Source organism: Rhea pennata, chromosome 1 (assembly GCF_028389875.1).
Source record: "Rhea pennata isolate bPtePen1 chromosome 1, bPtePen1.pri, whole genome shotgun sequence".
NCBI classification, from domain to species: Eukaryota; Metazoa; Chordata; class Aves; order Rheiformes; family Rheidae; genus Rhea; species Rhea pennata.
This window is the reverse complement of record NC_084663.1, coordinates 53,947,080-53,972,790: the sequence shown is the minus strand read 5'-3', so window position 1 is coordinate 53,972,790 and position 25,711 is coordinate 53,947,080. Positions and strand designations below refer to the sequence as shown.

General features: G+C 39.4%; 1 protein-coding gene across 9 annotated transcripts in view; it reads right to left on the bottom strand.

Annotated features, from left to right (window-relative positions):
• ATF7IP (activating transcription factor 7 interacting protein) overlaps positions 1–25,711 on the bottom strand; it is a 111,453-nt gene that overhangs the window by 32,137 nt on the left and 53,605 nt on the right. For 7 of the 9 annotated variants that reach the window (XR_009959822.1, XM_062586803.1, XM_062586822.1 and 4 more), the window contains 8 exons: positions 14,929–15,018; positions 11,797–11,942; positions 10,507–10,644; positions 8,634–8,699; positions 7,804–7,877; positions 7,191–7,279; positions 5,420–6,055; positions 3,927–3,994 (listed from right to left, as the gene is read on the bottom strand). Coding sequence is in view for 8 of the 9 variants with exons in the window: in XM_062586803.1 (XP_062442787.1) it covers positions 3,927–3,994; positions 5,420–6,055; positions 7,191–7,279; positions 7,804–7,877; positions 8,634–8,699; positions 10,507–10,644; positions 11,797–11,942; positions 14,929–15,018 (1,307 nt within the window). In the remaining variant the exon portion in view is untranslated. The remainder of the gene's footprint in view (positions 1–3,926; positions 3,995–5,419; positions 6,056–7,190; positions 7,280–7,803; positions 7,878–8,633; positions 8,700–10,506; positions 10,645–11,796; positions 11,943–14,928; positions 15,019–25,711) is intronic. The other 2 variants (XM_062586783.1, XM_062586789.1) reach the window with 1 other exon arrangement.

Sequence of the window (25,711 nt, the reverse complement as noted above, 5' to 3'; positions counted from 1 at the left end):
TTTCTCTGACAAAATTCACATTCACTGTCCTGAGACAAGATTTCTAACCTGTAAGAGTCTCCTATGAAAAGTGTAATGATTGGTTTACCACAGTGAGCGACAGATGAACTACTCTAAAGAAATTAAAACTAAAATCCATTTTTGGACAGTTTGGTGGGGAAGAACAGGGAGTGCTTCTTGTAAAAGAATTCTGATAGACTGTTATATTGATACAGTATGAAATGCAATGGAAGGAAGGGGTAGGTGAGAGGATATATATAAAAAACTCTCTCAAGATAAGCACATGTAGAAACAGTACTTCAATTATTTGACATTTAAGCAACAAACTTGTTCTCAATCCTTTTGAGAACAGTTTTCCCCATTTCAGACATAATGGAAAAGATATCAACTTTAGTATCATTTATACCAAACAGTGCTTTTGGAGACCAGAATGATTGAAATTTTAGCCAGAAATATGAAAAGGAAAACCCTAAAATATAAATCTGTAACCACAAAGGAAAGCCAATTCAGAAGAAACTAAAACAAGCACAGTCCTCTGGTAGGTTTGATATAAATTTGAACAGAGAGGGTGATAGTGGTCAAATAATTCTAGGCGTTTTCATGCATACATACAGTTATAGAATATTTATGTCTACTTCATTCAGCTTGTACTTTCTGTTATCTTCAGTAATCAAGTATTTGATTTGTAAAATGCTACATTAGTGCCAACAGGCACAAATGGTATGATAAGTACATCTTCACAAAACATAAAAGCCTGCTCTTAGCGAAGAAAGCATAGCTCTCCAGCTAAGTAGAAATCAATATCCCTATTCATTTTTTAAAATAGCTTTGTTCAGCCACTTAAGAGTGCCAGCTGCCATAGAAAGTCATATAGCTGCCACAGGAAGTCACACAAACTCCAAGCCCTGCTCTGTTTAAATTTCTGTTCCATAGCTCACTTCAAGAGTGCAAACAGGATATTTCTTGCTGAACCATGCAGTAAGAAATTTCCTTAATGGACCAAGTGAAAGAGATTTGATGAATTTTCTACTTTAGTAATTCATTTGAAATGATGCTTCCATTACAGAAGCATCAAGTCATCGGTTCTTGTTTTATCACAGGATTCATAAAGACAGGTTCATTACAACAGCCTTGAAGGGGACTGGCAGTTAGATTCACACTGGCTATGTTCTTTGGGAGAAGCATCTTGGAAGCAGCATGGTTCAACAGGATGTGACTTTTAGAATTCAGAGCTGTATGTCCCCCAGGGACTAAAGTCACAGAATTACTGCCAGATGGCACAACAGATTTCTTAGGAAATACAATTTTGTTTTGTTCTAAAACAACGTGATTTATAGAAGAAGCAGAGGCACCAGATAACGATTTTATCATCACTTCATTTGGAATCTTGCTATATAGATAATTGGGGGCGTTATTGTCCATTACATCTGACCAAGCCCTGTAGCGAACTTCTGCAGCTCCCCAGTAGTGTCTAATAGCAGACTCAGAGCGATGGCCTGTCACTGCCATTATTTCTCTAGGCCCCAGTCCTGCTTCACACAGTAGCTGGATGGTAGTAGTTCGAAGAGAATGATTAGTATATCGCTGAGAGAGCCTGGCTGCCACACTTATCCTGGGCATCATTGTACCTAAGTAGTTCACACCCATTGGTTCTCTTTTGTACCAGACAGACTGTTCTTGCATTTGCTCTGATGTTAGCTTTAAAGGATGTAGGTAAAAGGCAGGGGGCTCCGGAGGTAACTTAGACAAATAAAGCTCCAAGGAGAAAACAGGACAGTTTGGGTCCCCTGGCATATCATACATTTTACCCATTTTATGAGGATCTTCACCATTTTTTCCTTTGCCAGGATACCTAAACATAGCATATCGACGCCCGTTCTTGTCCTTCTCAACAATAAAAGCATCTGGAGCCAGATCTCTTAAGATTTCCCTCCCTCGTTTGGCAAAATGCAACTGCAAATCAAACCACACCTTGTTGACGAGTGCCAGGGGACTGTGCAATCCCAGCACACCAGATTGTTTAATCTTATGCAAGTCCTCAGCAGCTATAGGAGGATGGTGGTGAGTCTCATCCTTTCCCTGCATGCGCAGCATCTTCAGCACACTTACAAACACCATGTTTGCACTAGCAAACTCTTTGTCCTTCATTAAGCAAATCTGACGATTATAAGGTGGCATTTTGAGATGCCGGTTTAAGCCAGCACGCATTGACTTGTAGCTTGCCACACTGTAGGTATTTCCATCATGATTCCTTATTGTGTAATAAAACTCTCTCAAAATGTCATTGAGTTCACTTACTGGGACCGATTCAAAGCTAGGATCCTTGCCATTTTTGGCCAGCCACTGCTTTAATAGGTTAGCTGCCCAGCCAGTCTGCTTGTGGGTGTTTTTGATGCTCTTAGCATCCTCTTCCTCTTCCTCCAAGCCAAAGAGGACATCCTCAGGGAAGTTAAAATTCGTCTGTGGTGCTTCTACCGCTTCTTTTTTTTCTGATGAAGTCTCTTCCTGTTTCAACTGCTTTTCGAAACAATTGATCAAAGTTGTACCATCAAATATGCCACAGGTATACGGCACACAGCGAACTACTTTTTGTTCTGAAAGCTGTGAAGTGTGGAGTAATACATAGTATTTTGGATTTTACATAACAAAAAGCAGGTGGCATTAACTGGATTTTTCAAATGGTATGTCGTGTCAATTCATACTTCACTAGCCAATTAAAATGCATCAGATGCTTCTTCATTAACCATGGCATTACACATGCTTTAACTGATCTGACTGAAAACAAACCTAGAAATATACACGGTAACAGAGGATTGAAAACCGGAAAGAATCATATGTCCTTCATTTCCCTCCTCCTTGCTCACCATCTATTGCTAAATACCACTATCGCACTCACAATCCATTTTTGCAAAATCTTTTCCGGGTTTCAGGCTCTATCAAATAAGAAAGTTCTTTAAATACGTATTTTACATTACCATACATTTGTCAGCTATTTGTCAGTACTGTAGTTCCTACATATCAACTATTTTTAATAGCTATAATCCACAGGTATCTACAAAAATTAAGTTTCAAACAATCATTTTTTATGAAATATCGTTTTAAAAAGGTAGAGTGAGGCATAGCTGTAGATCTGTTAATACCAGGTCTATAACAGATGAAAAACAAAATATTGCCCAGTATATTTTCTTCTTGAGATACAATTCAGATTTAATTTTATCTTGAAACATCACTAAACATAGAAATTTTGGCTAGAGGAAGTTTAGTTTATTCCCCTCAGTAAAATGATTTCCAGTTAACAGTAGTATATGAAGTGCTTTGTGAAAGATCTGCATGCAGAAAGACAACTAATTACAAATAATTTTAAATAGCTTAATTTCTACATTTATACTTTGAATTTTTTTGAAATTTATTACTCTTGAGGACGGCAAATGCTCCTTGATCATCAAGCATTTATTCCTGAAAGTAGTGTTTTTCTTCTTCCTTCTACCCCCCGCAATGACATATGATAATGAAACATCAGAAGTTCAATTCTAAACAGCTTCTGGAATAGTGTAGAAATGAGATAGTTGTAATAATTTACGTTACATTTGTAGCTTTCAGTTTGGACTCTTTAAATAAAAAACTGGGCTGTTTTCTTCTGTGCGTTTGCTCTGTTGTATCTGACATTTTCAGTGTTCAGCTAAGTTACTAACTTATCTATTTACACAAACCCCATTGGAGAACTTCTGAAAAGATTACCAGAAGTTCATGCTCCCAGTAATACTCTGGATCAGAAAAAGAAGAAAAATATCAAATGGAAAGAAACTAGAAAGGATGGCACAAAAAAGAAACTAAAATTCATTCATTATGAGCAATAGAGGTAGAGGACTGCTCTCCTGTGGATTGTAACTTTAGAATTTTATACAGAAACATAGTCAACAACCTACCTGTGTTGTTCCCTCAGCAGTTCGCTTGTTTGCCGAAGTCTCTGTTTGTGGCCTGCTTGTCTGGTTTTCTGAGGAGTCAAGAAATCGTTCATTTGCAATTATCTAATCAGTGCTAAATACTGTTATCTAGTATATGAATTTGGAGGAAACATTTCAAAACCGTTTGATACTAAACATTCCATATATTGCACATTCAAAATTTCAGTCCTCAATTTCAATATAAGAATTCAAACTTGATTGTTACCATTTTTCAGGGGAAGCAGCAGTTATTAAAAAAAGCAAAGTTTAATCAACAGTTCCCTCGCTATCTTAAGACAAAACCTCTCCTCCCTCTGTAACTAAACTGACAAGACTTTAAAAGTAGTTATTCAACAGTTTTATATGAAAACTGACTGAATAAAGGATGCTTAAACCGACTGCAAAACTTCAAGCTGTGCACGGAAGTAGTACGTTCGTTAGCTCAACTGAACATACGTCAACACTAGCAGCCTAAGTGAAAGTACTTGGAATACTTGATGCAAACGTTTAGAACCAAATTTCTCCTTTCCTATTCCTTTCCATTTTAATCAGACCTTATCTGCAAAAGCACTGGCCCACATAGTGTTTCAGTTCTGGTCAGAAAAATGCAAGTGCATACACCAAAGTTAAGCAAATTGTGAAAAAACAAACCACTTTCTGGGCACCCAAGACTGTTCTTTTGCTCACTGTCCCTGATTATCACAATCCTTTTTATATCACAGTAAATAAAGATTAGTTTTAGCTGTAAAGCTAAAGTAAATGCAAAGTGTATGACAGTCACTTTGATGGACAATAATGTATTTTTACACAGGTAACTTAAGATAGAAAAGTGAAATAAAACTGCATCTGATGTCAAATGCTGTTTGAGTCAATTTTAACACTGTATTGTGCCAATAATAAGAAACTCTTGCTAGGATGCCAACTCACTGAAATCTTGAGGACCGTATTAAAAAAAATAATAAAATAAAAATCAAGGTACATAAAAGGAGAAGTGAAGAGAAGCTCTCCGACATGGCCAAAGATAGAAGTTAATCTAGATATCATACTTAAAACTAGTTATCTAATTAACCCAGATATCTTATTTAAACATTCATTGTTCTCAAAGGCCCTATTTTAAGTACAGTAGATGTATCACTATGGAACTAATTTATTTATTTATTTATTTTAAATTATTTCTTCATTTTGTTTACTTTCAGATGTTGTAAAAACTAATGAATATGCTTTCTTTTCAATGCATCTTTGCTTAGAAGACACATTATTTTGGGAGGCTGTGTTAAAAATAAATGCCAAATTACTAATAGCAGAATTGGAGCTTCTGATTTGATGCTAGCAATAATTTAATGTCAATTCTAAATTAAAAACAAAGCTTAGAGAGCTTTTTGGAAACAAAATTTCCACAGGAGTGGAGCTTCATGCTTCCCTTACACAACTGTTTTCTCTTCCTTTACCAGTGTCAATATTCAAGTATAACTTACCAACTCTGGGTGCTGTAACGGTGGGTGGTTCAACAGGAGCTGTACTACTAAATGCAGAGAGGGGAATCTTCATCTGTATGGGAGCTCGACTGCTGGTAGGATTATAAAGTCCTGAAGTACCCATTGTTGGCAAAGAAGTCCTTGTGGCCTGCGCAACAGGATGTGCAGTTGAAACAGCCTGTACTGCCAATGTTGTTCCTATTGTCCCAGCACTGGCTGGAGAGTTCCTCTGAATACCAGGACTGGGCACAGACGGGCTGTTATTTGGTTTAGTTGGGTTATTTGATGCCAAAGACACAGGAGTTTTGGTAAGGCTACCAACAGTGGATGGGCTCTGTACAGATATAAATTCAACGTTGCCTGACTGCTGGTTCGTGACCAAAGTCCCTGCGTGGCCTTGCAGGAGCTGAGGCTGGGATGACACTGCAACAGGTACATGCAAAATTACTGGTAAAGACTGCAGTGAGACGGACATTGGCTGAGTGCTGCCACTGGGCACCTGGCTAGTGCCAACAACGGTAGCTGTGTTAGCTGTAGGAAGAACTGTTGTTGTCAAAGAGCTGGAGGTCACCGGTGTCTGAGGCTTAGGATGTCCACTGACAACTGTCTGAGGAGCAGCAAGACTGGAAGTTGGCACTACCAAAAAGAAGGGAAAAAAATTAAAGCACTAAGTGGTAAGTTTTGATCAACACAACAAATGGAAAAATATGTCACCTTTATTAACCTTTTTAAAGGAAGACTAGCAGATAACACTTTGGTTGTTTTACAGCAATATTTGATGGCCTAATTAAAGTTCCTTCTGTTTGAAAGAACTATATACAAAGGGCAGAAAAATAAGAAAATAAGAAATACAATGAACTATGACAAAAATCTGAGTTCACATTCATGAGAAAGCTCTATGGTTTAGCTGATGAAAACACATAAATATAGCATTTTTAAACACTCATTACAGAGATGACAGAACAGTCAGTTCTTCAGAAAACAAGAGAAAATAAAACTAAGTCAGTTATGACTAGCTTTGCACAGACAGGACCTTGTATCCAGAAGGTTCTACTGAAATCAAGGGTTGATTTATCAGAGAAGCCATGCGAAAGAATGAAAAAAAAAATATTCAGAACTCTAAACTTCAGGGACATAGTATACTACATGCAGTCATATATTCCTATTATGAGATGGCTATGTGAAAAAGATTCAGCATTCAGTATTAGTTAAACAATATTTTTAAAACGAAGGATAGTGTGACTATATAAATGTAACAGTAAAAGTGCTTTTGATTCTACTTTCACTATAAAATTTTAATACAAGAGATCTATTTTTCAACCTGATTACCTTAAGAAATGAGGCTTATAATTTGCATCAGTTTCCACACTCAACTTTTATAGCCATTACTTAAGAGAATGGTATTAGCATCCTATAATGTTCCAGTACAATAAAACGGCCTGCCAGCCACATGTTCCACTTCTTGGCAGTTGAGATACAACAGTTTCTACTGACTTTTCCAGCAAGTGGTCTTCTGCAGCATCTTAGCTAATTTTTTTATACGCATTCTGGTTGGCTAAATCAACATATGCATTCCCTTGACTGGTGAGCACACTACATGAATGTAAACTGGGACATGGCAGGAAGCTAAGAGTACTGATTTTTGATGGCCAGGGATACGTGAGGAGGAGATAGTCATAAGAAACAAAGTTTTGTTCTGTTCAGTTAAATTTATTGGTTTCCATTAAATAAGTAAGAAGTGTGTTCATAAAGTCCACAAGAAGTTTCTTACCTGCATTCACAGGGGCTTGAAAAGTTGCTGGTGTGCTCTCGCTTACACTCCTCTTGGACTCCAGCATCTGTCTCACTGTGCCTGCATTTCTATGGAATGAAGTTCCAGTTAGCATCTCTCAATGAACCACACTGGGGTATAATGATAAACAGTATGATGGTAGAAACAACAACAACAACAAAAATGCATCATTTTACAGCTGTTTATTTGAGCTTGATTTTCAAAAATCCATTTGTTTTTTTCCCCTCTTCGCAGATTTATTTAGGATATTCCCTAAGTGCAATAGTGTATTATTTATTTTTAAGTCTTCAAGTGTTTGCACCAGGTTTGTCTTTCGCTATGAGAATTTTCCCATCCATATTTCTTTTCAGAGTTACCCTTCCGTTTTCATCAACTACCTCTAGCTACTGAAATAACTCATCTTAGTTTACCAATGCATTCAATATCGCTCACACATGACTCCTGTAATGATGTAAAAGAAGATGGAATTTTACAGATGAACAAGGACAGAAAAAGGAAGAGCCCTTTCATAAAATACATTTAAAAAAGAAAGATTATGTACCACAGATCTGTTATAAGCTTGAACATGGGATCAATGACATGTTTCCCTTACCGGTACGTCAGATTATTTGTGTTTGCAGTGTCACTCCCTGCTTTCCCTGGAGACAAAGGTGGGTTTGATGAATTCTACAAAAAAGAAAAACAAACAATCCACCCCCCCAAAGTCAAGTTGCAAACTTACATTTCAATTTTACTTCATGTTCATTCATTTTTGTGTAAGGTATACATTTTCTGTAGCCAAAAGTGGAGAACAATTTGATATGTTTCACAAACCCTGAAAGCCTACTCAGTCCTGTCTGCTTGCCCGCACCTCCTCTCCCAGCTCCTCCATTTTTATGAATATCTCGCCTTCAGGTTTTTATAGCACGAGAATCAAAATTTCTTCCTGAACTTTCATGGACTTTTAGCTTCCACTTCTTCACAGTAATTCATCCAAAATATTTATTCTAAACATAGAAAAATACTTCTGTTTGTGTCCTTTCTGATCCCCACCCCCATCACAAAAATGAGTGTACAGGAATGCCTTCCTATTTACTCTGCAATCTATTCATGCTGCAGTATATTAAATTTATGTACATACAATTTAAGGCACTTTCATACCAATAATGTTTAAAGAAACTTCTGTGCAAATCAGAATTACATAATAAATGTTAAAGTAAAGATCATGTTCTTCAACATTCTGCCTTTTAACCAACAAGCCAAATCTATTTTCTTTGTGAAAACTATTAATAACCAGGTCACTATTTTTATGCATATAAAACTTCTGTATAAAATGGGATGAAATCCCACTGAAATCTTATAAAGTTGACTTGACATTACACAAAATAAATTCAGTTTATAGTATAGGCTAGTTCAGAAAAAACAAATAAGTCCATTTCTTACTTCCTGTCTTTTCTTCAAGTCCTCCCTGGCTGCTCCAAACCGCTTTGTCAATCTAGCGATTTTAGCCTAAATGAGAAGAAATAAAACAAATAAAAATACCCTCCCCAAGAACCATCAAATATATTATGCAAACTAAAAGATAAATAGTTAGGACATCAAGTAAAAGAGTACTGTTGTAGGAGAAGAGAATATTCTTTCCATGGAAAATAGTGTGACTGTATACACATGTGATCTTCCTGCTGCTGCAAAACATCACAATCGTAACTTAGAGACATCCTAAATCATTTTTGTCCTATTCACAATTACATAAACATAACCCATTTGGCATGAATTAATGCAACTTCTTACCCAGAAAGCATTTTAGCATTTTAATGTCTGATGAGGCATCCATACAGAAAAAAGCACCTCTTTTGCTCCTCATATCACCTCTTCTTCCTTCATCAATTTTATTTCTCTCTCACTGATACATTACATATCGCATACACGTCATTGTCAGCCTGTTCTACTTTATTTGATGCTCAGGTGTCGTGTTCATTTGTATTAGTCCTTTTACTTCTTCTGACTGTGACTATACTAATTGATACCTATTCCTTCTGCAATTACCTAACCATTAGATGATTTTAATTTGCCCCTCTAGACAAGTGACTTATTCTGGAGGCAGAACCTATGTTGCTTGTTCTAAGCAGGTAACAAAAAAAAGTTTTTTTTTTTTTTTTTTTTTTTTTTAACTAACTGCTGTATAATCATTGAATAAATACTAAAAGACTGAATGCTTTTTAAAATCAAGGAGTTAAACATACCATGATTTTGTAACCTCTGACTTAAGAGAAGCCAGTCTGGTTAGAAATATCCCCTCTTTCACATTTTTACGAAACAATGTGACAGGCTACAATTGTAGTCTGCCTTTAATTACACGTACCACTGTAATAATTCCATTTTGGCTATGCTGTACAACTCAGAGGCCTTTCGGAGTACCATGCATAATAAAACCAAGTGAGCTTAAGTTGCAAGTATATTAACATCAGAATATTCAGAGTCTTACATGAAGCTTTTAATTTGACACAACAGTTGATGTCTGAAGAAACTGAAACGAGTATACTGAAAATATCTTAACTACCACTTCGCAGTAAATCAGCATAAAATTCCTGTCAAAAAAATTAAACAGGAGATATCTAGGAATAATGGGTGCAGCAAACTCCACATTTTTCTTACATTAAAGTCAAATGGCCTTAATATTTCAATTTGTTATCACACAAGTTTAACTTTGTCTTTTCAATTCAATATTCTTTGATTTTTGTGATGTTCCTCATCTCAGCACTAAGCACATTGTCTCCATTCTGTAAAAGGATGCAGAGCAGCCCACTGCTTTTAATGCAAGCCATTTGCTTCCTTACTGGAGCACAATGATTTAGTTACCAGACGGGATAATGCGGATGATTATCAAGTGACATTTATTTGTTTGAAAACTCTACAAAGTTTGGTCCTACTGTTCCACTCCCTTCAACACTTTTTTTTTTTTTTAATTACATTTCTGGCCCCACAGAATAAAGAGGTATTTTCATACATTACATTTATCTGAAGAAGATCTGAACAGCAAAGAAGAGTCAGAAAATGATTTACTAGAAAAGAATTGGCATGCCAGGAGGAGGATTTGCTTTTTTTTTTTTTTTTTTTTTTTTGATGAATAATTAGTTGCTTGCTTTTTTCAGAGAGATAGAATTGTAAAATTCAAAAGCAACATCATTATTATTATTATTTCCCTTGGGGAATCAAAATGGTTTCCTTAATAACAGCTACAGGAGACTTACGACTATATTGAGGATTCTGTTTTTGAGTAAGACTCTGCCATGCAATGCAACACGTGAATGCTTACCTGTAGTTCAGTAAGCACAGTTTTATGCCTCTTGTTACATTCTACTTTCTCTATTCGTGTTTTCAAGTCTGCCAGAGTCTTGTCAAATACGGCACACTGCAAAGCAGCAAGTTTTTCTTCCAACAGTCTCTGGATAACCTGCAAAAATATTTAACAAAAAAATAACACAATTCCCTCACTTAAAAGGCCATCTGTTAAGAATATTCTAAACTCTTGAGAAGAACTGTGCCACAAACAATACTATGACAACAGTTAGGCCCTGACAATCAAATATATTTGTAGTCACCAAAAAGCATATGGTTGCACAGCTACAAGTTTCCGCATTCTGAATTTTGGCAAACAAAATCTCCCTCTCTTGCCAGTAATTCATTTCATTGCCGTATGATTAAAACAAAACATTATTACAAATGCAAAGAATCTTAACAGAAGGCATTTACATGAAGTGTTTTGTTTACACAAATTAATTTTTTCCTTTTTACAAGAGGGAAGGGGTCAGTGATAGTCAGAGAATGGAAATTAAAGATTTTTAACAAAACTTTTCTTGTTGATACAGATTTTCCCCTAAACATAAATGCCGTGTTGCCTTTTTTGCAGAAACTAAAACAGAAAGAGATGTCTTAGATATGTGCAAAGTTTATTATTTTTAGTATTTACATTTTTTTCCTCCTAAATCAAGATTGTCAAAGAACACACACATTTTCTTAGGAAACACAAATAAATAATAAATATGGTTCAATTTTTCTGACTCGTATATTGATGAAGTTACAACATGCACTACTAAATAACTAATGGAATAACATGTAACTTTTTTCAAGAGCATGGGTTTCCTCATTTGCAGCTGATGCAATTAGGTAGGTAACAGCTTTATAAAAATATGCAAAATACCACGTCAATCACATTCTTGTTTGAAGACTGACTTTCCTTAAAGCTGAGTATACAAATAAAATATGCCACATTTAAACCTTTACCACAGTGAAATGGCCCCTTAGCTCACATTCTTTTGGTCTCCATCTATATTCAAAATGAAAACTCAAGAGTTTAAACATGCTTAGTACATTTCAAATAGAATTACTGCAGCTCAGTTTCCAAATGATGTTTGGTCCCTTCTTAAAAGTAGATCTTTATGTCAAATCAGTATTATTATCTGAGTTTGAATTGCATCACAGTGGGGATTTTTGTCTGTTTGTAAGCGGGGGGCAGAGAGGGCACGAGAACAGATAACTAATTTAGAGATGGTAAGAGAAGGGACGAAGTTGTTTTTGCTATCTTCATCCTGCATCACCACTCTACCTTTTGTAATTTTTGGTCAACATCTCTTCTGGCTGTAATTTTTACTTGGAGTTCTGCTTCATAGTCTTCTCCCACGTACCGACGGCGTTTAGAATGTACGCTGTCCATATCTTCAGATTTAGAACGCTTTCTCCTTGACACTTCACCTGGAATGATTAGAGGCCATCAAATACAAAAGACCATAACATTCCCTCCATCCCCCTCAAAAAACCTGAGCCTTGCTGCCTGGTTCAGAAAGATAAAACTAGAAGCACAAGTAAGATTCAGTGGAGACTGAAACACAACAGTGATTTCTTTCAGTTTTATTACATGCACTCTGTGAGTTTTACTTCCAACTTTATTAAATAAGCAAAACTGTGCAGAAATTCTTTTTAAAGAGTTGCACTACTAGAAGTAATTTTAAAAATCTGCATAACAACTAGGATATTTACCAAAATTTATGAAAGCTTCAGTCCCCAAATTTAAGAGTTTTATAGGGATATAAGAATCTACATCACTTGCAGAATATTGAATATTTGTGGGGGGGGGAAAGTGAAAGAATCTTTAAGAATTTTCATTCTTCTCTAGAGTGACAGTTAATAGTGGAAAATGAATGAATAAGAGAGCTACATCTTTGTTCTATTCATCAGAAAAACTGGTAGAAATTAAAAAAAAATCTGAGCAGTAAGAACACTATTCCTGGACTAATGAAGGCAACTCCCAGACAGCTGCTTTAGGAAAAGATGGATATAGATGGATGAATATAAGCTCTTCAGGGAAGACAGGCCAGGAAAGTGAGGAGGGGGAGTTGCCCTTTATGGGACAGAGCTGCAGAAATGCATGGACCTTTGCCTTGAGAGCTTGCCTTTGTTAACTTCTTCATCAATGACCTGGATGAAGGCACAGCGTGCCTCCTCAGCAAGTTTGCTGATGATACCAAGCTGGGAGGAGTGGCTGACACACCAGAGGGCTGTGCTGCCCTTCAGAGAGACCTGGACAGGCTGGAGAGGTGGGTGGAGAGCAACCTCCTGAGGTTCAGCAAGGGCAAGTGCAGGGTCCTGCACCTAGGGAGGAATAACCCCCATGCACCAGTACAGGCTGTGGGCTGACCTTCTGGAAAGCAGCTCTGCAGAGAAAGACCTGGGAGTGCTGCTGGACGACAAGTTGACCATGAGCCAGCAATGTGCCCTTGTGACCAGGAAGGCCAATGGTCTCCTGGGGTGCATTAGGAAGAGTGTTGCCAGCAGGTCGAGGGAGGTGATCCTGCTCCTCTCCTCAGCCCCGGGGAGGCCTCATCTCGAGTACTGTGTCCAGTTCTGGGCTCCCCAGTACAAGGGAGACATGGAGCTACTGGAGAGAGTCCAGCGTAAGGCTACAAAGATGATCAGAGGGCTGGAGCACCTGGCCTATGAGGAATGGCTGCGAGAGCTGGGCCTGTTTAGCCTGGGGAGGAGAAGACTGAGGGGGGATCTTCTCAATGCGTATAAGTACCTGAAGGGAGGGTGTCAAAAGGACGGGAACAAACTCTTTTCAGTTGTCCCATGCGACAGGACAACAGACAATGGACACAAACTGAAACACAGGAACTTCCAACTGAATGTGAGGAGGAATTTCTTTCCTGTGAGAGTGACGGAGCACTGGAACAGGTTGCCCAGAGAGGTTGTGGAGTCTCCTTCTCTGGAGATCTTTAACGCCCGCCTGGATGCAACCCTAACACACTCTAGGTGACCCTGCTCGAGCAGGGAGGTTGGACTAGGTGATCTCCAGAGGTCCCTTCCAACCTCAACCATTCTGTGATTCTGTGAGATGGATGAAGAGCTGATGGATTAGGATCACAGGGCAGACCAATATGGATGACTTTATGGTGGCTGTCTGCTACAGACTACCTGGCTGGCAAGAAGCAGACTGAAAGAAGCCTCAAGTTCACCAGCCCTGGTCCTTAAAGGGAACTTTGAGCACCATGGTATGTGCTGGATGGACAACACAACATGGCACAAGCAATCCAGGACACTTCTGGAGGGCACTGATAGTTACTTCCTAAAACAGATGACTGAGGAAACAGTGAGAGGAGATGCTCTACTAGATCCGATTCTTACAAACAAGAAAGAATTCGCTGGAAATGTAAAGGTCACAGCAGGGACATATTTATCTTGACTTTGGTAAGGCCTTGGTACTGTCTTCTATAATATCCTCACAGACAAATGGATGATGTACGGTCTAGATAAATACACAGCGAGATAGACTGAAAACTGTCCCAATGGATTGTGGTCAGTGGCACAGAGACCATTTGGAGGCCAGTCACTAGTGCTGTACTCCAGAGGTGGATACTGGGCCCAATACTTTAATATCGTCATTAACGTGGATGATGGAAGAGAGCGTACTCTCAGAAATCTGCAGATGATACAAAACTAGAGAAAGTGGTTGATATACCAGATGCTGCCATTCGGAGGGACTTTGACAGGCTAAAGAAATGGGCAGAGAATAACCTCATGTAGTTCAACAAAGGGAAAGACAAAGTCTTGCACCTGGGAAGGAATAACCTCATGTACTGCTACAGGATGGAGACTTACCAGCTGGAAAGCAGCTTGACAGAAAAGGCCCTGGGAGTCCCGGCACACACGAAACTGACCATGAGTCAACAATGTGTTCTTGCAGCAAAGGAACTCGATAGCACCCCTGGCTGCACTAGCAAGAGCACAGCAAGCAGGTCAAGGAAAGAAATCTTTCTCATTAGATTGCTGTGTCCATTTCTGGGCTCCCCAGTACAATAAATATGTGATGCTTCAGCAAGTGCAGTGGAGTGCCACAAAGACGTTTAACAAATTGGAGCATCTGTCATACAAGGCTGAAAGCTGAGATCATTCAGCCTGGACAAGAGAAGGTTCAGGAGAAAAATATGTATTTTTTTTTTTTTAATCATGAGGGTGGTCAAACACTTGAACATGTTGTTGAGAGGTTATGGAGTGTCCATCCTCGGACACACTCAGAACTGAACTGGACTCAGTCCTGAGCAACCTGTGTCAGCTGACTCTGCTTTGAGCTGGGACTGGAGGGGGCAGACTACCCAATCCCCAGATGTCCCTTCCTACCTGAAACATTCTGTGATTCTAATACTTGCCATCACTGAAACACAGTAGTTAAAACTTTACATACTTCTCTCTGTGTGTTTCTCCTCTTCTTTTTGAGTCTCTTCTCTTTCTTTCTCCTCCTTGTCATTTTCCTTTCTCTCTTCCTCCACTTCTTCTATGAACACAAGAGAAATAAAAAGATGTTATTTATTCACATTGATCTACAAAGTCTGAGTCTTATTTTCAGTAGCAAACTTAAATACTTATCCAAAACCATGCTGGGGGAGGGGAGAGAAAAGAGTACGACAAGACAGCGGGAATGCAGATGTAAGAAGCCAGAGGATACCTTCAGAGCAAAAATTTGAACTACCACAAACACAGTAATATCCCCTTCTGCACTGCTTAGGCAGCTTATAAACCAGCAGAAATGCCTCCAAGTTACATCTGAAATGAAACTGTGTATTGTTAATAAGATCAAAGTTAAAATTCTCAACTAATTTAGATGCAAGTTTATTTTTCATCTGAAAAAATTTGAGTAAGAAAATACTAACATGTTTCTCTGTTTATTTACAGTTTATTTACTTTTGACAAACTCATCCATAGTTCATTATAATCTTCATGGTAGAAAACACCAAGATTATCCTTTTTATTAAAAAATATTTTCATTTAAAAATTTACTCCTTATTAAAAAATCACAATCACAATTTTCTTGTAGGCTAGGAAATTCTTAAAAGCACTCCAAATCCACATGCTTTGAAGTGAAATATGTGACTGTTTCCTGAAAGCTGCACAAAGTGACAAGTCTCTATGAAGTTCCACTACATGTTTTATAAAGGCTGTATTTGATACCTTTCATGCTTACCAAATACAGCCTATTATTTTAATTTTTAAGCTTACACTAAAAAATACACAGAATATAACACAGCAAGTGAACACTGCCACTCATCTCTGCATTTCTCCAATTTCCTATTTTCATTTTGCTATTGCAGCACAGAATTTAAGCATATTTCTTAATGTAAAACTTCTGGCTGTATATATACGCTGATGTTCTCTTAACACTAAAAATTCACTTCTATTACAAAAACCATTTGAATAATTTAAAATAATAAATCGGTAAGAACAAGGAGTCAAAAAAACTAAAATTGAAATTAAGTTGTTTTTCATTCTGTTGATGCACACGAAAGATTCATATCACAAACTCTTCAAAAGCAAACAGATTCATTTTTGAAGTAACAAAATGGCATAGGGCTAATGCCAATTGCTTTTTAAGTCTTATATTGGTAACAATTAAATGCATGAAGCTTTGTAAGCTAGGACACATTTACCTAAGAACCTAAAGGAGAGCCTCAGCAAGTTCAAGGCTGTTTTTTCCACAAATTAAAAATTTTGAACATTCAGCTGAAAGATGTAAGTATTCCTCCTGAAAGATACAGACACCTAAGTTGTCTTTAACATATTATGCTTTGAGTTTCAAAGCTGAACCTTTTCACACTTGTGTACAGAATAAAGCCATTGCAGGAATGAGGAAACCTTGCTTCTTAGAAATTTCCATCACACTGTCTATGCACAGTGGTTAACTTTTAAAAATAAAAGTGGTTTAAAACCCAACCAGCTTCCCCTCCTCCCTGCCCCAGCTACACCTCTATAGCTAAGATGGTTCAAATCCTAATATGGACAAAATTTTATAGCTGGCCAACAGTTTATTTTTCACTGATAAAGTGCATAATTCATCATCCACCTGATGCTAGACAGGTGGATGGGAATGAACACAATCCATTCCAAAAAGGCTGAACAAGTAATTTGATGATCTCATTAGGTTTGTCACTGTTATCTGTCACACTGCCTCCTCTGTAAGTCACAGTATTTGCTGTGGATCTGAACAAAAAGCTGTTTTTTGCCTAGACATTTTCTTGTCACTAAACACTTGAAAATATCTCATATGTTCTACTGCTGCAACTATGCAGAGCTGTTTAGTAACTGATGCATACTTGGATGTCAGTTTTGCTAGAATATATAAATAAAACACTAAGTAAGCCTAAAGACATCTGATTACTATTTGCAAGTACTCTGGATTGCACAACAGTATTCCCACTATTCCATAATTCCGTAACCATGACATTCTCCTTATAGGCTGAATGTAACTGACGTGCTCAGATAATGGAAGCAAGCAGAAAACTGTACTCCTAGTAAGTGATAACCATTGGTCAAGCCAAAGAAAGACCTTTCAAACTATCAAAAACCTGCCAAGTACTAACAAAACTTTTTAAATGCAAATTTGATATATTATTAAATGTTAGACATGTCCAACAGTGTGATATAATTTGCAGAAATTCAGTTTTCTATTCACGTTCTCATGTGAAGTCAAGAGAATTTGGCCCTGCTCACACTACTGGACACTTTACTTTGTGCAATTTTCTCCATAGCCTTCTAAGTCCAGTGGCTAGCTTTTCTCAGTAGATTTTACACAAAAGGTTCACACTTTGATTGATTCTTGTCTGCTTTGGTGTTATAACACCTCTAATGGTCATAACATTTATGAAATACAGGTTTCTTAAATTTAGTTCTTTTCTATGGCATTTCTGTAAGAGCTTTAATTCAAGAACTAACTGTGTTGGTGAGTATGAAACAGATTTGTGGCCAAGTCTGCACAGAGGCCACGAAGTAAGAGATGAATCTGTGAAGGGGTCCACACAGAAGTTTGTCAACTGCAGGACATGCTTTCCACTCACTCAGTGCTGTAAGCACAATCAGTTTCTTTGTTTTCAGTATGGTACAAAGCTTGATACAACATTCATTTCTATAGTCTGCCTAAGGTTATGCCTTTAAGAAAAATTCAATGTACCACTAATTACATGTTTCTGGAACAACAGTTCAATACACTTCCAAAGTGGACAAACTCGAGTGACCAGAAGTTCTGGAAATTGCTAGTTGAGATAAAAATGTGATAGACACACTCTTCCAAGGTCTTGCTCGCACACAACCTCAGTGTTCCTCAAACTGATGACAAATTTAAAAGCTAGCTGTGTAAGCACCACATTCATCTACCGAGCGATTTTACTTGTAGTTGGCCAACAGTATACAACCAGTAATATACAAGACTTCCTCTACTGTTTGCCACAAAACCTTGAGTCTGGCAAAGAAACTGTATCACAAAATACACATTATCAAGACACATTACCCAGATGATAGGGAATGCCCAGAAGGGTATTGTAATGAGGTTCATCCAAATCCCTTTGAGTTAAAATTTTATCACACATTCTAAAATGCTATACACATTTTAAGAGTCTCCTCTAGACTAGCATTATTGTAATTACTACAAATAATGTATACAAGTTACGTGGGGCTTACATGCAACCATGACTCCACGTGGTACATTCTTCTCTGATGTTTAATGATAATGATCCTGAAAGATCAGAAGCATGTAAGGCCACAAATTTTCCAGGCTCAAGAGAACATGGCAAGAGGCTTTCCACTTTTGATATCTATCCACCAGGTATTTTTTCTATGGAACATAGCATAACTTTTCATTGGTTTTGTTTTGGAAAAAATCATAGCTCCACATGTTTTCAGAGAAATTATCACTTCTTAGACAATTTGGAGGAATGGGCTGACAGGAACTTCATGAAATTCAGCAAGGACAAATAAAGCCTGCACCTGGGAAAGTAGAACCCTTGCAACGATACTGCCTGGCTGGAGAGCAGTTCTGCTGAAAAAGACCTGTAGGTACACACAGGCAGCAAGTCAAGCATAAGCCAGCAGCATGCAGTGGCAGCAGCAGAGGCCAACAGCATCCTGGGCTATATTTACATGAATGCAGGAAGTGGTAAGGGCTTGCTAGGACCTAGAGTATTGTGTTGATTCCTGCCACCCTCTCCCTAATTCAAGAAAGCTTTGATAAGCTGGAACAAGCTGAGCGTCATCAAGATGATCAGAGGGCTTTTACACATGCCCTGTAAAACAGGCTGAGTGAGCTGGAGTTGTTCAGCCTGAAGAAGAGAAAGCTTAGTGAGGACTTAGTAATAGCTTTCCAGTATCTCTAAGGAGGTTGAGAAGATGGAGCCAGACCTTTACAAAGGTGTATGGCAAAGGATGAGAGACATCGCACATAAGTGGAGGAGATATTTCAAGTGAATACAAGAAACAACATTTTCCAGCACGAAGACAGAATTTGGAATGGACCGCCTGCCCCAAGAGGCTGTGCAGTCCTTGGCAGAGGAGATTTCCAAGGGCTAACTCGATAAAGCCCTGAATATCCTGGTCTGATCTCATAGCTGACCCAACTTGAGCAGGAGATTGAAATATAGACTTTTTGAGGTCCCTTCTGACCTGAATTGTTCTACAGTTTGGTCTGATCTTCTCCTGCCTATCACTAGACAAAAATGTCCATCAAATGATTGCAACATAAAGCACAGAACTTATTTTTTAAATTATTACCGCATCTTTAAGTTGAAAAAAAATCCATATAGAACTTAAGATTATAACTGACGAATCCTGCAATCTTTAACAAGTCCTCAAATGCCTGTCTGCCAGAAGTATGCTTGATTTCTGGTTTGTAAAATCCAGTGGCTTGAAAATGCAGCAGTTTAGTGTCCGTCTGCTGTAGAGGCCTCCTTCCACCACATATTCAGCCCCAGTTTGTATGTATTGTAGACCTCCTTAATCAACAAAACTGTCTTCTAAGCTTTCCAGTATATTTTCTAAATGCACAAGTATTTTTGCAGCAGCTCTCTGAAAGCTCTCCACTATCCATTTTGAAGTAAATATTAGAATTGGAAAACTTATTCAAAAAAAATTTTCATCAATGCAATCTAAATGTAACTTAATTTCTTGTTTGCATATTCAAGGATTGCAAGAGCTAATTCCCTCACAACACAACCACAAAACTTCATGCTCAGTTGTTTATCTGCCATTCACATGCTCTCAAGTTCTCTTCAGACACTGCTTTCTAGACAACAAGCTGTATCATTTTAAATGTTAAGCACTTTGTTTATTTTTGACAGGTGTACTTGTCTACGCTACTAGACTTCAGACTATTAGCCAAAAAATATCAGTAACCAGTAGACAAAAAACTATACCTGCAGGGTATAAGTTATCAGTACTGTAGAAAAGCCTAGAATCAAGGTGTCTAGAATACACCCAAAGTGCTAGCAGTTTGGGGGAGAGGGGTGGAGGGTAGAATAGACAGAAAAAAAAAACATAGCCACAGATGCACTAGACAAAACTTAGCAGTTCACCTAATCCAGAATCCTGTCTCCAACATCATCATGTCAACAGCAGATGCCTAGCAAATTGAGAAAGAATATAAGGGGGAGAAAAGTACAGTGTTACAATATCCCAGAAAAATCCCTCAACCTTTTGAAAAAAAGGACTCCTTAAAGACCTCCAAGAGTTTAGGCTTCTAGTGTCTGACAACCCTCAACAGATTCTTCTTCCATGGAAATCCAATCAACTGCAGAGCACAGTAGACTTCTAGCAGCCATGATGTTCTATTGCACAGACTTCCAATGGCTAATCATTCATCAGATGGAAAACCATCTCCTCTTGAATACTTTGATTCTGTTTCTCCCTCCCTCAACTCCCTCCATTTGATACACCTAGTTCTTGTAGAGGAAGAGATATTAAATACTCATTCTTTATTCATTTTACCCATGCCACTTGTGACTGGTAGATCCCTGTCACAGCCCTCCTCCATCTCCTTTACAGGCAGAAAAATCCTAGTTTATACAGTCAACCCTTCTATAGAAGTTGCATCTCTGATATAGCATAAGTCAGCAAGTGAAGAAACAGTAGAAGGTGGTGAGCTGAATATGTGTAATCAGGATAGTCTACCTGTGGAGACAAAAGCCCAAGACCCACAGTGCAAGGAAGGAGTGATAGCTAGATACTGTGCTCAGAGGAGCAGTGAATGAAGACTCAAAACAGAGGAGCTCAGAAGCCTGTGACTTCTAGCAACAGAATAAGGCCTGCAAATCTGTAATTACTAACATAGTGCCCTAGGAAATCAGGAAGGAGGAACAGACTCTGTCAAGGAAGGCAGCAGAGCCAGCTGAATCTAACCAACTGTCTGCATAAAGAAGAGACTGATGATAATCAGAGACTCCCTCCTGCAGAAGGTACTCATCTATCAATCTGATCTGATGTCTCAGGACATTTGCTACTTTCTGAGGACCCAGATTCCCAATATTGCAAAGAGACTACCAAAGCTCATCTGGCCCTTAATCTTGTTGAAACAATGCTCAACCACATGGGCATCCATCATGCTGCCAGAAGCAACTCTAAGCATATCAGGACGGATGATGGAGCACTGGTAGAAATGGTAAAAGGTATGAATATCCAGATGGTGTTATCACCAATTCTTCCAGTGAGGAGGGAAAAGCTCCAGCAGGACTGCACAGATCTAGCAGGTCAACATCTGGTTGAATGACAGGTATTGCAGGCAAAGTTTCGACTTCTCTGACCATGGGAACCTCTGAGGATCAAGGATTCCCTGCACAGACAGGATCTATCTGACAAACGTTAACAAAAGCGTCTCTGCAAACAGGCTCGCTGACCTATTGAGAAAGGCTTAAAACTAAGTATGCTAGGGAATAGGTTATCATAACTTGAAGTAAAGGTATGGAAGTCAGTAAGAAAACGTGAAAAACAGCATGACGGGGAAAGTGCACATTCGTTGTGAAAGTGGCATTACCAAGGGGTTCATCTCAACTACCCATGAACAAATGTGGGCACCAGAGGAAATAAACAGGAGAAATCACTACTCCCTACAAGGCTGCAGAGTTACAATTTCATTTGGATTACAGACACATGCTGTCTCAAATGACTAGACTAGTCCACTGGAAGGACACAGGCCCCTGAGGAAAGACAAGCTGGAAAAGGGTTAGGAATGGTTGTGCTCTATGCAGAAGAGTGCCCAGAACTCTGCCTTGGGACAGGTGATGAGCTAGTCACAGCCTGTGGGCAAGGACAAGAGGACAGAGTAACACAGGTTATGTGGTAGATGCCCATTAGAGACCATCTAATCAAGAAGAGCAAGTCAATGGAGTCTGGTATGGGTATACTCATGGCAATACAGTCAGGCGTAAGCGAGCCAAGCAGCTCCTGAAGTGTACTGAAAATAATTTCTTGACATAGGTGATTGATAAATCAATTAGGAGAGATGTTCTGCTGTGTCTGTTGCTTGAAAATAAGAAAGAACCAACCCAGGATATAAAGATCACAGGTAGTGTTGGCTGCAACAACCATGAATTTGGAAGTCCTGAGCAGGGCAAATAGTTGCATTACAGCCTTGGCCTTCAGGAGAGCAGATTTCACCTTGTTCAGAGATCCACTTGGCAGGATCCCACAGGAGACTGACCTGGAGGGCAAAGGGGCCCAGGAGAACTGGTTGCTCTTCAAGCACAACCTCCTCAAAGCACCAGAACAGTCTGCTTCAGTGTGCAGAAAGCTGAGCAAGTGTGGCAGAAGGCCAATGCTGGTGCACAGGAAACTGACAGAGCTCAAATTTGAAGAGCAATTGGATAGGAGGAGAAAGCAAGAGGAATATAGAGACATTGCCCAGCCATGCAGGATTGTAGTAAGAAAAGCCAAAGCTTGGCTGGAACTGCAGCGAGGAATGTGAAGGGCAACAAGACAGGCTTCTCCAAGTACACTGCTTGCAAAACAAAAACTAAAGAAAGTGTGGGCCCACAGGTCATTGGAGCAGGGGACTGAATGTCCAAAGACATGGGAAAGGCTGAGATGCTTAATGACTATTCTGCCTCTGTTGTCACTGGTGACATTCCTCACCACATCCCTGAACTAATGAGCAGAGGGAAGTGTTACCACAGTCAAGGATGTAGAACTAGGGAGCACTCAAGGGTGCTGAGGGAGCCAGCTGACTGCACTGGGAGGCCACTCTCTACCACCTTTGGAAGATGACTGCAATCAAGTGAAGTGCCTGATGACTGGAAAAAATACCACAGTCATCTTCAGGGAGGGCAAGGAGAAGGATCCAGAGAAACTACAATCTGGTCAGTCTCACACACGGTGCTTGGAAGATCATGGAGAAAATCCTCCCAGGAAGCTGTTTCCAGGTACACGAATGAGAGGTGACTGGGAACAACTAGTTTGGACATACATCAGGCGCAAATCATGTCTGATCAATGTGGACGTTTCTGATGATGTGCTGACTGGCTATATGAACAAGGGGAAAGCAGTAGTTGTCATTTATTACCCAACTTCGGCAAGGCCTTTGACATGGTCTCCCACAGTATCCTTGTAGCCAAGTCAATGTGAGATAATGTGCAGATAAGGTGGGTGGAAATTGGTTGGATCGCTGGGCTCAGAGCTGAGATCAACAATACAGAGTCCAGGCTGTATTAGCAAGCACACAGCCACCAGACAAGGAAAATGATTCTTTCCCTTTGTTCAGCATTTGAGAAATTGCTCTGGAACACTGTCTCGTTTTGGAATCCTCAGTACTAGAAAGACACTGACAACCTATAGCAAAAACAGCGGGGGGGGCAACAAGAAGGTCATGGGATTGGACAGCTACACACACTACTTGAGAAGTGGATGGGAGAACTGGGTTTCCTCAGCCTTAAGAAGAGATGGTTAATTGAGATCACTGACTACCTAATAGGAGGGTATGGAAAAAACAGAGCCACTGCTTTGGAAGGTGCACAGTAAAAAGGACACAATGAACATGAGTTGGAACACAGAAAATTCCAATTAGATATAAGGAGAAACTTTTTCCCCTTGAGGCTGACCAAATATTAGGTTGCCCAGTGAAGAAGCTGTGGGATATCCATCCTAAGAGATGCTCAAAAGTAAACTGCCAAGGTCCCTGAGCCATCTGATCTAACAGGACCAGCTTTCAGCAGGAAGTTGGAACAGAGGCTAATGTAAATTACTCTGTGATTCTGTGATCTTCCCTGTTGTTCCTCCATGTACTTTTTACAGTTCTATGACATATTCCTTAAGATCAGGAAGGGAAACAGAACTAGGCAATTTAAGAGATTGGTGTCCCGCTGACTTATTCAACGCCATTGTGATTTTCTCTATTTCTGAATGTATTCCTAGCACTCTTATTTGCCTTCTTCAACTGCTACTGAATTAATGTAATCACAGCACTACCTAATATCATCCTGGAGGATTGTTCCCATGTAACGAGTCAGTTTATCTTCCTATCAGGTTGTAATTATCACAGAATGGTTGAGGTTGGAAGGGACCTCTGGAGATCATCTAGTCCAACCTCCCTGCTCAAGCAGGACCACCAGGATCATGTCCAGACAGCTTTTGAGTGTCTCCAGAGAACAGGACTCCATAACCTCTCTGGGCAACCTGATCTGGGCTCTGTCACCCTCACTTCCTGTGTTTCAGTTTGTGTCCAGTGCCTCTTGTCCTCTCACTGGGCATCACTGAAAAAAAGTCTGGCCTCGTCCTCTTGACATTCTCCCTTAAGATATTTGTATAAATGGGTAAGATCCCCTCTCAGTCTTCTTTTCTCCAGGCTAAACAGGTCCATAACTCTTTTCCTCATATGTATCACTCTGCATTTAACTACAGTGAATTCCATCTTCTATTGTTATGGCCCAGTCACTCAGAAGATTCTTCTGCAGTTCTACATTGCTATCAGCAAACTGTCACCTTGCTATTCACTGTCTTCTTTAAGATAATCTATGAATTGTGTTGCATAGCACAGACTCTGGAACAGATCCCTGTGCATTTACTTATCATCCTTCAAAGAATTATCCTTGCATGAGGACTTTCCTTCTTATCCCAAAGCAGTTCAAGTTCCTTAAGTTATGGTGAGAAATCACTTCTATTTGGATTTCCAAAATAATTCAAATATATCAATCATATCTTCCTTGTCCATGTACTCATTTTCTTAAAGAGCTTCACTTCTCTTGAAGTGTCAACACAGCTGTTACATTTGCTAACTCTACTTGGGAGAAAAAAAGTTTCTACTGTCCCTTTGAAGAAAGCTTTCTAGTGACATTCTTTACCTAGCTACTTAGCCTCACTAATATTACAGAATCAAAGAATCGAAGAATGGTTGAGGTTGGAAGGGACCTCTGCAGATCATTTAGTCCGATCTCCCTGCTCAAGCAGGGTCACCTACAGCATGTTGCACAGGATCACATCCAGGTGGGTTTTGAATATCTCCAGAGAAGGAGATGCCACCACCTCTCTGGGCAACCTGTTCTAGTACTCTGTCACTCTCACAGTAAAAAAAGATTTTCCCTATTCAGGTGGAACTTCCTGTGGTTCTGTTTGTGCTCGCTGCCTCTTGCCCTGTTGTCGGGCACTACTGAAAAGAGTTTAGCCCCACCATCTCAACACCCTCCCTTCAGGTACTTATACACATAGATAAGATTCCCCCCTCAGTCTTCTCTTCCCCAGGCTAAACAGCTCTCGCAGCCATTCCTCGTAGGGCAGGTGCTCCAGCCCTCTGATCATCCCTGTAGCCCTATGCTGGACTCTCTCCAACACTCTTCCTAATGCACCCCAGGAGACCATTGGCCTTCCTGGCCACAAGGGCACATTGCTGGCTCATGGTCAACTTGTCGTCCACCAGCACTCCCAGGTCTTTCTTTGCAGAGCTGCTTTCCAGCAGGTCAACCCTCAATCTGTACTGGTGCATGGGGGTTACTCCTCCTCAGGTGCAGGACCCTGCACTTGCCCTTGTTGAATCTCATGAGGTTCCTCTCCACCCACCTCTCTAGCCTGTCCAGGTCTCTCTGAAGGGCAGCACAGCCCTCTGGTGTATCAGCCACTCCTCTCAATATGGTATCATTAGCAAACTTGCTGAGGAAGCACTCTGCCCTCAGGTCAGAAAAGCACACTCAAATTACAGAGAAAAGTGGAAGAAATGAAGGGTTTCACTT